Source organism: Rhinolophus ferrumequinum, chromosome 27, assembly GCF_004115265.2.
Source record: "Rhinolophus ferrumequinum isolate MPI-CBG mRhiFer1 chromosome 27, mRhiFer1_v1.p, whole genome shotgun sequence".
Classification (NCBI taxonomy): Eukaryota; Metazoa; Chordata; class Mammalia; order Chiroptera; family Rhinolophidae; genus Rhinolophus; species Rhinolophus ferrumequinum.
Window position 1 is genome coordinate 13495841 of NC_046310.1, and position 14738 is coordinate 13510578.

Consider the following 14738-nt stretch of genomic DNA (forward strand, 5'->3'; position numbering starts at 1 on the left):
ATTTTAGCATTTATTTTTAAATATATTATGGTACAAGAAAATTTTTTTTTAATTAAAATTTATTAGGGTGACAATTGTTAGTAAAGTTACATAGGTTTCAGGTGTACAATTCTGTAATACATCATCTATAAATTCCATTGTGTGTTTACCACCCAGAGTCAGTTCTCCTTCCATCACCATATATTTGACCCTGTTTACCCTTTTTTAGAACCCTCTTCTCCCCCCCTACAAGAAATTTTATGTAACAAATAATTACAAAACACAAGAACAGATACAAGGTACAGGAAATTTTATGTACAGTAACAAATTTACAATATTGACCCATCATAGAAGGCCAAGAAGCATCATAGAAGGCCAAGAACTCTTCATTGTTGCAAGTTCTTTGTAAGTTCAACAAAACTAATTACCGTATTTCAGGGTATTATTTTGTATTCGGATATTGTTATTGATTTTTAGAGTTACATTTTTAACTCATAAGTACAGATAAAAGAATTTAAAACATTTATATAGTTACGGAATGAGTACTAACCGTGAATAATGCGCATCTGTATTTTTCCCTCAAAAATTTGGGCAAAAAAGTATGCATTATACACGGCGAAATATGGTATGTCACATATATATCGACACACATTGTTAGATTTGATTTGCTACTATTTTATTTAGGATGTTTGCTTTTATGTTCATAAGTGTTACTGTCCATACATTTTTTTTTTTTGGTTTATTGGGAATCATTGCTATTTTAGTGTCAAGAAATGAGTTTGGTAGCTTTCCTTCTTTATTTCTGCAAGAATTTATGTATTACAAGGATTTTTTCTTCTTGGCGTGTTTAATAAAGCTCACCTGTAAAACTCGTTTGACCTGGTGTCTTTTACTTTTTGGGTGAGGGAGAACCTTTTGAGTACTGGGTTTTTTTGGGGTGTTTTTTTCGTTTTTTGGTTTTTTTTCCTTCATCAGTTTTCAGTTTTACTGATTTCATTATTGTTTGTTTTCTATTATATTAATTTCTCCCCCTTTGAGCTTGTTAATTTTCTAGCTTCTTTATTGAACACTTTTTCTTTTCAGTGTTTAAAAAAAAATTTAAGACTTCTAAATATTAATTTCTGAGTTCTAAGGACTGTTATACCTGCATCCAGAGTTGAATATGTGATGTTTCAGTTGTTGAATGGTTCTAACTAGTGGGTAATTTCCATTTTTATTTTCTTTTCAATCCATAGTTGTTTTTACTTAATTCTATATTTAAATGAGTTTAATGGTCTTACTATTATTTTCTTTATTACCATGTGTTTTGCTTTCATCTCTGTGTTGGTTGGGTTTATTATCATGTATTTTTTTACAAAAGGGCGTAATGCGTATATCGTTCCTGAATTTTGCATGTTTGAAAATGTTTGTTATCTTCATACTCACATGAAACTTGGCTCTGTATAAAATTCTTAAGCCTCTTTTTTTTTTCTTGGAGGAAATGATCTGGTCTTTGAATGTTGCTATGGAGAAATGTGAAGTTAACTTGATATGTTTCACTTGTCTGATAGGAAAAAAAAGTAACCCATTTGATTTTTTACACTGTTTGATTAATAATGAGATTGAGCCACTTTTCTTATGTTTATTGGCTATTTGATGGTAATGATGATAGCATGAAAATATGAGCCATTCCAAAGTTGGAGCAGATGTTGCAATTAACTAGACTCAATTGTAGGGGCTGGTAAATGATGAGCCATCAGTCAAATCTGGTCTGCCACCTGTTTTTATATGGTCCACAAACTAAGAATGGTTTTTACAAAGGAGTATTCACAACTAATTTGATAACAGGTAACACAGACTTTGAATCCCAATTAAGTGACATGTTATCCCCTCAAAAGAATTCTGTTTTTCTCATTAATAGGCCTGTGTTTTTAAAAAGTGTACTCATTATTATCATATATTGAATTTCATCAATAAAACATCTGTGGAAATTTGTGTTCTCTTTTGTTGTATGAATTCCTCTGTAATATCTTTGATTTTGCCTCCTAGCACACAAGCTTGAACTATTAACTCTCTGGCCTTTTTTCAGAAAAATTCTGCTGGCTTCTATTGCAAATCCAGAATGCATTTGATTCAGGGATGCTTTTTCATCCAGTGGGAGCCTCCCTCAGGATCTGGTTCTTCATCTTATCTCAAGTGTAGGCCCCAAAGTTACATCCTTCAATTCTTGGCTACAGTGAAGGACCCTTTTATGGCCATGCTTGATACTCTTTGGGTCCTGATTGGAATTTCTGCACGCTGAGTCTCATCCCTAGGTAGACTTTCCTACCCTGATACTCTAGTTGTCTGCTTCATATCTGATGCAGCGATTCCTATCATTTCTCTTCTAATAAGAACTACTCTTGCCCCTGGCCTATTTCAGTCTGTCTTATTTGATTTGTCTGAAGCTTGTTCACTTGCTACTTGAAGCTTTTCTTTTTTCTTTCTTTCTTTCTTTCTTTTTTTTTTTTTTTTTATCTTAACATTGATTCTAGGCTAGATTTTTGCCTTAAAGTCTTTAGAGTATGCTCATCTTGATTTGGAGAATTTCTGTATCTTGTTCGATTTCCCTCAGTAATCAGAAAGAGACCCTCTCATTTTTATATTTTAAAGCCCACTCCCTTTTGTTGTGGTCTGAGGAATGTTGGCAGTCTACAGATGGGGCCCTATTAGTACTTAGTGAATGGTGAAATGAGTCCAACAGTTCAGACTGCCAGTGCTATTGACTTCGCTAAGTTCTTTCTGATGATTTTCCCTGAGGAGATGATCTTAAAACGTCACTATCTTCAGTATGGAATTTAAGGTAAGTTAGAATTGTATTAGGTTGGTGCACAGGTAATTGAGGTTTTTGCAGTTATTTTTAATCTTTTGAACTGCAGTTACTTTTGCACCAACCTAATATTTACAGAAACTCATCAATGTAAGAAGGAAAAAATTGCCTTGGAGAGGAAGGCAATAGGCAACATAGAGACTGTACTGAGAATGATGACTAGCATAGTGAAAGGTCTGGAAATTATATTATACATAAGAAACACTTGAAGGTAATGGGGATATTAAATTAAGCCTAGTGAGAAGATGGGAACTATATATGCAGTTTTGAATACCTATAGTTACAACTGTGAAATCATCTTCTGTATTTAAAAAAAAATTTTTTACAGCCCATTACTTCATAGTTTTATTCAGAAAAAAATATGGCGACATATATACCCATTGATTCAACAACAGTAAATCAAGACATGAACAAGGAGAAAAGCAACACAAAACCAAGGTAAAATAAGATATAATAAAATAAAAATTTCAATAGTATATGACCAGTGGTACGTCATTCTGACAATGAAAAATGTAAAGTTTCATATTAGGATTGGATGAGGATTCTGGAGTGTAGAAAACCTTAGTTTTTTGGGGAGTGGTACCTGACGAGAGACAAATTAACACTGGATGCTGGCTCCTTCCCCCAGACCGACCTTGGATATGCCAAAAAACTGAGAAAGAGGTTTATGGTTATGTGAAAAACAAACACTGTTATAAATAACTCTTGGGTGAAAAGAGGAGACCCCCTAAAGGAAATTAGAAAAAACTTAGAACTTAATATATAGTAAAAGAAAGAAAGAAAAAGAGGAAAGGAAGGAGTTTAATCTATTGCATTAACTATATCACATGCAAAAACTGTGTGATAGAGCTAAATCAGTGTTTAGAGAGAAATTTGTAGTCATAAAAACTTACATTAAACAAAGAAGGCTGAAAAATTAATGAGCTAACAATCTACTTGAAGAAGTTAGGGAGGGCATACTGAACAGAATAAACCCAAAGACGGTTTTAGGAAGGCGATAAAGATTATTGGAATTTAACAAAATGGAAATCAAAGATAAAATAGAGAAAACCAGCGAAGGCAACAGTTGTCAATAAAATTGACAAACCTTTGACAAGAGTGACCAAGAAAAAATTAAAAGAGGGAAGTTACAAATAGGGTTGTGACATTGCACAACTCCAGGAAGTACCATTCACAGTGTATTCTCGTTACATATCGCCTCCTAACACACAAACCCCAGGGACCACACTTTGAATGATGTACCATAGAGCAGTGCATGCAATGGCCTCGTAACCAATATTACATCAGACAAGGGAGATAAGTACAATAGATATGTGATTAAAAAGATGAACTGTTTCATGGCTACAAGTTGAAAACTTAACACAAAATAGGAAATTTTAAAGAAGACATAAGTAAACAAAATAGACTCAATAAGAAATAGGCAAGATGAACTGTTCTTGAACCACTAAAATTGCTGAATTCGTAGTTAGTCACTAACACCCCGCAACCACTCCATCTCCCTTCCCATACCACGCACATCAGGCGCAGACAGATTTAGAGTTTCTGAGTTTCTAGCAGATTTACAAGTTCTAACTGAAATTCAAGAAATAGATAATTCTCATACATACAACTTCTACAGAATAGAAAAAGAGAAAATAGTCCCTAACTCAATTTGTGACAATAATTTATACAATCTTCAAAGTCAGTTTTATTTATGATCTTAGAAGCAAAACATCTAAATAAAACATTAACCCACAAATTACAGCAGTGTAGGAAAATGGGTGATATGTCAAGATCAAATTGAGTAGTTTACCTCAGAAATGCAAGGTTAGTTCAACTTAGAAAATCTGTCACTATCAATCACCATTAACTAGAGGAAGAAAAGCATTTAATAAAATTCTGTGTCTTTAATGATAAAAACTCGTAGCAAACTACTTGATTAATGGCATTTATGAACAACCTAAACCAAAAAAATCACGTTTAGTAGTCAAGTGTTAAAAGTGTTCCTTTTAATTCAGAAAAGCGACAAAGATGCTCATTATTACCACTTCTATTCGATATCCTATTATAGGTCCTAGGGCAATAAGACAAAAAAGAAGGGAAAAAAAGACAAAAAGAAATGAAATTATAGGGTTTGAAAAAGAAACTGTAATCATTCATAAAAAATGCAATTGTTTACAAAGAGAATACAAAATTACAAAGTTTTATGATTGAGTGAAATTAGCAAGACTACTAGATTAAAATCAGTATATGCAAGTGAATTACATTTCTATAGTCCAGCAATAGATTAAATATGTAATTAAGTGATAACTACCATTTGTAATAATGAAAATAAGGTACGTAGAAAAAATTATTTTTAAACTGATGTCTTTGACCTTTATGTAGAAAATTATAAAATTTAATTGAGAACGCAACAGAATTCATGTAGAAAAGAAAAGGGCCAAGAATAGGTAAGCACTCTTTAAAAAAAACAAAATGTGGGAGTCTTAACTTACAGCTATCAAAACTATAGTAATTATAGCAGTGTGATACAGAAACAAGGTTAGATAGACACATAAAAATAAAGGACTAGGAATAGATCGTTGTATACATTTTGAGTGATGATAGACTTGGTGTTACAGGTCAGTGAGGGAAAGGATGGGGGTGTCCAAAAATGGTGCTGTGACAGCTGTATGTCCTTGTGTGGAGGGGGAAGAAATCGGATCTGCCCCTCACACCATACCCCAAACTCAAAGATTTAAGGACTTATGTATGAATTACAAGACTTGTGAAAGGCAAAACTTTAAAACTATTAAGAAAAAGTATAAAAGAATTTTGTCATCACCTTGGAGTAAGGAAACATTTCTGAAGACATGAACAACACAAACCATACAGACAAAGATAGATAAATAAGATTATATTAAAGTTAAGCACTTCCGTTTATCAAGAAATTAAAAAGATAAGTCCAAACCAGAAGATATTTTCAAAACATGCAAAATCACAAAAGATTACTATTTGAAATGTGAAAAGAAATCTTAAATATTGTTAAGAAAACAGTAAACATTTCAGTACAAAAAAAAATAAAGTATATGGATAGAGATTTTGTTGAAGAAGAAACTGTTTAAGGTGTTTATAAACCAAACGGAACTCACAAAATGCTCAAAGGAAAAGGATTTAAGAATACCTAATAAAGCTATCTATAAATAAGTTCAAAGAAGTTGTGCTTTATTTGTCTTTGAAGTATTGCCTTCTTATTCATGTGATTAAGTGTTTCTGTTTAATATACTAATGGGTATTTTTCTTTCAACTGACAAGTATATGTGAGGATTTATAGAACCCTGAATTTCCTCTGCCTTGTAAAAATGCGGTCCATGGCATAAGTCAATTATAGGCAGTGATTTTAGATTCTGTTCTTAAGAAAAGGTTTTTCCAACACTTAACAAAGTAGCCAGCTGGCTAATGTGTTGTGAAAAGATGTTGTTTTTAATCCTGATATGGGTTGTTGGTGATTGCCTTTGTTATTTTATAAAGGAGGGTAATATATGAGTATTGAATTTCAGAAAATTGTATTCTGACCTTATTCTGCCACTGACTTAAATTGAGTAACTTTTCTTCATCTTAAAATTAGATGAACATTCGTAAGTCCTTTCCAGCTTTAAAATTTCAGATACACTGAGATCTGTTTAGCATTTAAATTGACACTTGATGACTCAGGTCTGCTTATCAAAGTGCCCATCAAAAATTGCTTAAAAGGTTAGATGTTATATTGTAAAGTGCAGAATAAAGATTTAAACTTTAAGCTATGGAGAATGTTAACTACAGTATCTTATTTTCTTTGTCGTACTAGAATTTTAAAATATGAAGAGCAAATTTACGAATATGTCACACCATCAGAGAATCAGCCAGCTGAAACAACAGAAAAGGAAACGCTGAAATATAAAACATTTAGTACATTTTCTGCACCCTCAAAGTCAGAGGAAACAGAAGAAATTTATCAGGGTGATTACTATCCAGGCATGTTGTTTATATTTTCTTTTATGGAAATGGAAAGAAGTTTTCATAGCATTAACTTAAGAAAACACATACTTTCAAAATGCGAGGTTTGGTATTTTACTAATTTCATTAGTCATAACAATTGGCAGTATTTTCAAATACATACCTTGCCTTTTAAAGGGAACATAATGTAAATACTGATCGTAATATTAAAAAGAACAACAGTGGCCACCACCAAGAATAGCTGACATTTCTATAGCAATTTCCAGTTCACATCACTCTCTCATGCATATCATCTCATTTTTTATCCCGAGGTGAAGACCCTAAGGGCGGGCCCGTGGTCTCTAGGTCCCCAGGGCCCCTGGCTATGTTGTGACTTCCTTTGGTGCTCATGTCTACCACATGGTGACACTTCATACCTCCATGTTTTTAGTCTTCCTTCTCCCTATCCCAAATCCTACCATTTCTAATATGTAGTTCTTAAACCACAACTTCCTTTTTTATCCAGCTCTTAGATCCTCACTGTTACCAAGGTTACTCTTGGCTCTCCAGTCTCTTCGTCTTCCTGGATCAGCTGCTCTGTTACTGGGAGCTTTAACTCCATCTTCCCATTTCTTTCCTCTGCACCTGGATTGGCAAAACTTCGACTCTAAGCAATGTAATTGTCACTTTTCTCTGCTATAACTCTTAAGAGTGCTAAGCCTTTGTGCAGAAAACTTACACAATCACGTCAGCTAGTTCTTTTTCCTAATTCCGGGTCTCTAGCGGCAATGGGGCCCTCAGTGCTGCCTGGTATCATTTTCTGTCTCCTTTTAGCTTTTCCCTCCCATTACTCACAACCTCTGTTTAAACTGTCCCACTTTCACTGTTAGCCTCTCTTACTTGACTGCATCCTACTTCATAAAAATAAAAATGAAAATGAAAAATAGAGGTCATTAAATGGAAACACCTAACGTCCAGCTCCCCGGGCTCACCTGCAGCACGTATTTGTCTCAGGGAGTAACTGCCTCCTCTCCTCTGAGGTTAATCCCACCACCCCAGTTCTGGAGCTCCGCCTCGGCTACCCGGGGTACCTCAGGACCTTGGGATCCATCTGTTATCTTCTATCTCGTCTTCCTTTTTACCATATGATCCAGCCATTCCACTTCTTGATATTTATCCAGAGGAAACGAAAAGATACATCATTTATAAGACATGGAAACAACCTGTGTGTCCTTCATGGTGAAGGAATAATAAAATTCTGATACAGACACACACACATCACAGTGGAATATTAGTCACGCAAAAGAGGGACATCTTGCCCTTGGCGACATGGATGCACTTAGAGGTCATCATGCTAAGTGAAATAAGTCAGATAGAGAAAGAGAAATACCGTATGACAAATACTCACTTACATGTGAAATCTAAAACAAAGAAACAATACTCGAGCTCATAGGTACAGAGAACAGAGTGGTGGTTGTCAGAGGCTGGAGGTGGGGGTAGGGGTAGGCAAAATGGGTGAAGGTGGTCAAAAGTACAAACTTCCAGTTACAAACTAAATAAGTCATGGGGACGGAATATACAGTATGGTGACTATTGTTAGTACTGTGTTATAAATTGAAAACTGCTAAGAATATAAATCTTAAAAGTTCTCATCACAAGAAAAAATTTGTAACTGTGTGGTGAGGGATCGTAACGACTTACTGTGATCATTTTGCAATATATACAAATATCAAATTATTTTGTTGGATACTTGAAACTGATATATTGTTATTTGTCAATTTCAATAAAAAAGGAAGGAATGGTCTAAAAGTATCAAAGAACACTGCTGATTCAAGTAAAATGAGGACAGGAAACATCCATTGGATTTACTGACTTGGATAGGATATGGTCACTTGGGTGCTGTTTTTGTGGAGTTCTGAAACCTGAGAGGTGGATAGTAGATGAAGAAATAGAGTAACGATCATTTGGAACTCTTCTGAGAAGTTTGGCTGTGAAGAAAGGCAAGCTCCAGACTGCTAACGAGAAGGAGATAGGGTCTAGGAATAGATTTTATTTAAGGTGGGAGCTGCTTGGATGTGCAGTAGAAAACAGGAGTGGTTAACAGTGTAGGCAAGGGGTTGGGGTCTAATGAGGACAAGATTAGTTTCGGATGGAAGGAGAAACAGACCTTCCTTAGTCAGTAGGGCAGAAGGGAAGGATGGGTGCACATGCGTGGTGGTTGGCATGGCAAGTTGAAGGAATTCCCATCTGATGCCTTTCATTTTCCCTGGAAAGTAGGGAATGGGATCAGTTGAAGTAGAGAGATGGGAAGGTAAAGGCTTGGAGATTTAAGGAACGTGTACAAAACCTGAAATAGCCATTAAAAAATCCAGAAGAGCAGGTTAAGCAGGTAAACAGTAGGATTTCAGGTGTGTGTTCCAGTCGGTTTGTGGTTAATTAAAATGAAATTTGGAGGTTATCAGCCCACCTGTAACAGCCCTGGGCTGTAGGATGTAGGCGCCGAGACTTAAGAGTTGGATTCATCACGGCTGGTGTTCTGCCATATAGACGAGACCAAAAGGAAGGACAAGGTTGGGATATTGGTGAGAGTGTTGTTGAAAGACAATACCATCTCAGCTGGATAAACAGAAAGACAAAAAAAAAAATAGGAGGATGATGAATTTTCAGAAAGTAACGGGGGAGAGAACTGGAGGTGCTGATGAGGTCAAAACATGGTGATGTTGAGAATATTAAGGAAGCTGGAAGGATAGAGGCCCACAGTGACAAAGTACTAGGGTGGAATCTCGGGAGCTGTTGGTCGAAGTGGACGAGATGCGAAGGTGTCTGCACAGTGGGGGAGAAGGGCGTAGTATCAGGCAGGTCTTACTTAATTCATGAACACTTAGTCTCCAGGAATCGAGGCGGATCTCATACGGCGGGAGTCGGCCCTCCTTGGGGCCAGGGGCCAGATTGAGTGACCAGGCAGTTGGTGGGTGTCAGCAAAGACTGGAAGATGTGTTGTGACAAAAAGGCAGAGTAGGATTTCTTTTTTTTTTTTTAAGAGGGCAAACTGTGATGATTTGGAAATAGCAAGTGGGGAGTAAGGAAGAAAACAAGCCTGCTTTCCAGTCTTGAGGTATATGGGGTATTGGGGTATAAATAACCACTACTTGAGAGCTTTGAATGTTAGTGATGTCTGTAGGAAATAAATAACTAGGTTTCAGTTAAGGCAAGGAGGTGGGAAATCTCTTGGGATGGATGTTAAAGATAAAGGAAGGTTTTCACAATTACTTCACAGAAAGCTTTCTCTGCAGCCCACATTTTCTCACTGTGATCTCCTGAACAGCCCCTCTCTCTCTCTCTCTCTCTCTCTCTCTCCTTCCCCCTCTCCTCCTCCCCCTTTCCCTCCTCCTACCTTCCTTCCCTCCTTTCCTCTCTTCATATTGGCTGTTTCATTTGTACTCGTTTTGTTTTGGTTGTAATTATTGTGTCTTATCACCTTCTTGATATAGCTCAGTGCCTTACACTATGTAAATATTTGTGAAATCATTGAGGAGAAAAAGTAAAATTTATTTGCTCTTAAAAAACCCTTATTTTCAATAATTTCCCCCATTCTTCTTGTTGAAAATCTACCTATCAGGTAAGTCATAGAAAAAAAAAGAGAAATAGGCCCTACGTTACTTTCTGCACTTATATCTAAACACTTTCTGGGCTCAGTTACCAAATTAAAGTTAATAAAAAGGGTTTTGTTATGTATTTATTTCACATTAGGATTCATATTTTAAAGATTTATTGTAACAATAAAATCAGTAACATTTACCTTATTGAACACTTACTATGTGCTTTAAATGTATTAATTAATTGAATCTTTATAACACCCTATGAGGTTCTTACTGTAACAATCCTCATTTTAAAGCTGAGTAAAGTAAGGCAGTCAGGTAACTTACAAAGTAAATCAGAAAACTGAGTGGTAAAGCCTGTCATTGAGCTTGGAACTAAGGTGGTTTGACTCAGAGCCTGTGTAAATACTCTAATGATCAACCATATGGCTTGGTGTGTGGAATTACCATGACCTTACCTACAGCTCATGCTGGTTATCCAGTTAATAACGGTTTGATTTTCAGACTACCTTCAAGAAAATAGAACTCCACAAGAGGTACTTGCTCTAGAACCAGTTCCCCAGAAGAAGATAGAAAAATCAAAGGAAAAAAAGGACCAAACTCATGCTTGTGTAAAAGCTAGGAAAAAACGTCGTGTGCAGTATGATAGAACAGGTATGTGGTGTTACTGGCCCAGCTTGTTTAGAAGACACTACACTTGCCCAAATTATTCTGTGGTTTTGGGTGCTTATGTTGGACACTAATTTTAGAAGAAACAGTCTTGCTGCATTTTGGGTTTGGTTGCTTCAATAATTGTTACATTTTAAAAATCTTTTAAATGTAAAATCTTTTAAATGAAAAGTTAAATTTCAGTAGATTTAAAAATGTACAGAGACTGCTCAGTGACTGTCTTCTTAATTAAGGACAATCTCTGAAGGTTATGGCTGTCGAACTAGAAATAAGATAAAAATGTATAGTTTTGTTTTATCCTTTTAGTGAAACTTTATGATATTGTTATATTTAATAATGTTACGTCTTTGACATAGAGTTTAAATCCCCAAATAATTTATTTAAACAGATTTACCTCCACTAACATTTTCCACTTTGTACTTTTTTCTATACCTATACTTTATACTTGAAATTCTTGTTTTGAGTTTTATAGGAAAAACAAAGCTTTTCTGTTTTCCCCTGAAATACCCTGGGCCAAGGCAGATTTATCACAAAGCCATTGAAGCTTAAACTTCAGGGCCACTTACTTACTCAGGCTTCATTATTTTTGAGGAGAAGATCCTCAAAATTCTAACTGCCTCAGAGAGCACAAAACTTGTGTGGGTGTGATGGTGTCACACCTTTCTCTAATCCCTTCCCCTGGGTGTGGGCGGGACCTGTGACTGGTTCTAACCAATAGAATATGGCACAGGTGATGAGCGGTCACTCCTGTCATTATATTACATTATAGAAGACTATCGTGCTAGCAGACTCATTCTAGAGCCTCTCTCTGCTGGCTTTGAAGAAGAAAGCTGCTAGGATTCCTACAGCCACAAGGAAATGAATTGTGCTGACAACCTGGAAGCAGATCCTTTCCTAGTTGAGCTTCCAGATGTGAATCCAACCCCAGCCAACACCTGGATTGCAGCCTTTGAGACCCTTGTAAGAGTGCCCAGTTAAGCCCTGTCTGTACACCTGACCTACAGAAATGTGTGTTGTTGTAAACAACTAACTTTGTAATGCAATTAGAAAACTAGTACAATTGATCTCATGGCAGCAAATGCAGTCACTGGGGCAGTGCAGTAAGAATTCTTAGTATTTTGTCACATTGTTCTGTAGTGTTTTGAAACTGGTGTCAGTGTAAGAAAGAGCAACAATTTAGGCTTAATGGCTGCTGGATAAAGAAAAACAATCTGATCCTTTAACAATTATATTTCTTTAATTTGCTCCTCATTTAGCTTCTATAAACCCGTGAAGACGTAGACTGGTAAATCCTGAGTACTTAGGATTTTTAAAAATTATGAAAAATTTCAAATATAAAAGGTCGAATAATTTAACATATCCATGTACTCACTGTGTGGATGTAACACATGTTAGCATTTTATCCTTTTTTTAAAAAAAAAAGTTGTAGTAGGCCGAATTCTGAAACATCCTCTGTTGTACACACCTTGTAGAATCTCTCCCCTTGAACGCAGACAGAACTGTGAACATGGGGGAATATCACTCCTCTGATTATGTCATTTTATATCACATTTTTGAGATGTAATTAATTAAAGCTCCTCATCAGTTGGCTTTCAGTTAATCAAAGGGGAGATTATCCTAGACACACCTGACCTAATCAGACGAGCCTTTAAAAGACATTCAGAAACAGTAGCAGATGCCATCCTGCTGCCTTTGAAGGGACAAACTGCCATGGTGTGGAGAGGGCACATGGCAAGATCTGAAGGTAGACTTCAGGAGCTGTGAGCAGGGTCTGGCCAGCAGTGGGACTGCAGTTGTACAGCTGGAAGGAGACGAATTCTGCCACCAACCCAGGGGAGCTTGGAGGCAGTGCTTTCTTAGCAAAGCCTCCAGATGCGGGCCTAGGTAGCCAGCATCTTGATTTCAGCCCCGTGAGACCCTGAGCAGAGGACCCAGCTAAAGTTAGCTGGACTCCTGAGCTATGGAAATTGGGAGATAATAAATTTGTATCATCTTACACCTAGTTTGTGGTAATTTGTTATACAGCAATATAAAACAAATACAAAATAGAATGGTACAGATAGCTAAAGCCACTCCCCACCTTTTCCTTTCCCTGTCCTCTTGTCTCATTTACCATTAGCTAACAACTCTGTGGAAATTGGTGACTCTCTTCCATTTATGGTTTTATGTTTTTTCTATATTTATAGTTATCCATTGTGGTAGTGAAACGCTTTGTCCACATATTCTGTAACACTCCTTCCTTCCAAAGGTGGGGCCCTATTCCTCTCCCTTTAAGTGAGGGCTGGACTTAGTGACTCAATTCTGATAAATAATGTAGTGGAAGCAATAGTCCTCAATTCTGCAAAATAGAATATGGTGGAAGTGATGGTGTGTGACTTGTAAGACTAAGTCACAAAAGCCACAGTGGCTGCTTCTCCTGCTTTCTCTTTCGGCTCACTCTCTGGGGGAGGCCAGCTGTCCTGTGAGACTTAGGTGGCCTGATAGAGAGAGGTCCTTGTAGTGACAAACTGAAGCCTCCTGCTAATAGCCATTTGAGTGAGCTACTGTGACAGTGATCCTGCTGCCCCAGTCAAGCCTTGGGCAATCAGACGATTGCAGCCCTGGCCTGACATTTTAAAGCTTATTTCCATGCTAAAGCAATTGACAAGGCCCAGACTAGGGTGAGACAAATGAGGGGCCCAGGGCACAAAATTTAAAGGCGAGCTTACTTTTAGGGTCATGCAACGCCTCATCCAGGTTCTGATGCTGTTTTATACAGCAGCTTAAGTCTTATTGAATCCTTAGCAAAGAAGTTGTTTGATCAGCCAGTGTTTGTGATTTCTGGAGGCCCAGAAATCTTGAGCAGCTTCATAGCATTGTTGGTTTTGCCATCATGGCTTTTGGTATGCTGCTTCTCCCAGGAAGTTTAAGGACTAAGAGTACAACCTGTAGAGGATGGTGAACAAAAGCCAAGAAAAAAAGAGAATGTTTCAAGTAGATTCTCAGCTGCTAAGAGATCAAGAAAGATGTGGTCTGAAAGGTGTCTATTGGATGAGTATTCTTAGGAAGAATATTTCCATCTTACGTAGTCATCCCTTCTTTTCTGATTCTATTGCCTCCCCACCAGCTTAGGTCTTTATTAAGAAAAGCCTAACTGGTTTTTGTTCTTCCATCTTCTCTTGCTAACTACCTGTGTAATTGTGGAATTAGGTCTTTAGTGATATCTTTCTTAAATGGAAAAATATTATTCCCTCTTTCCCATTTTGAAATTAAACTTTAAGCTATATTTTCTCCTCCAATTATATAGTCTGTATAATCTTGAAGTATCAGTTACCATTTAAATTTTTTCTCTATGTAGAAATATTGTTGCACATTATCTTTAAGTGATGCCCACGTTCACACTTACTGGATCTTTTTTTTTAATGTTTTAAACCAGAACCAGAGGATGATGATGTGATAAGACATATTATTAGGCTAAGAGAAAAGTTTGGTTGGCAAACAATATTACCACAGTATAATCTGAAATACAGATCTTCCAAAACTGCCGTTCAGAAGATTGTTCTAAAGGTATTATTCCATTTTATTCAGTTATATACTATAAAAGTTAATATTTGAAACTGTCTTAGCTTTATTTCATTCATTTCAGATATTACATCAAAATCAGATGTTATATTATTATATTAATATCAAATTATAGTCTTGTTTCGTGATAAATACTTATGAAAAGTCTT

At 36.3% G+C, this 14738-nt stretch overlaps 1 protein-coding gene across 1 annotated transcript in view; it reads left to right on the forward strand.

The window, feature by feature from the left end:
• Positions 1 to 3188: 3188 nt before the first annotated feature.
• DNAH14 (dynein axonemal heavy chain 14) overlaps positions 3189 to 14738 on the forward strand; it is a 200405-nt gene continuing 188855 nt past the window's right edge. Inside the window, exons 1-4 of the mRNA XM_033099365.1 lie at positions 3189 to 3265; positions 6633 to 6784; positions 10864 to 11013; positions 14444 to 14574. Of these exons, the coding sequence (XP_032955256.1) occupies positions 3189 to 3265; positions 6633 to 6784; positions 10864 to 11013; positions 14444 to 14574 (510 nt within the window). The remainder of the gene's footprint in view (positions 3266 to 6632; positions 6785 to 10863; positions 11014 to 14443; positions 14575 to 14738) is intronic.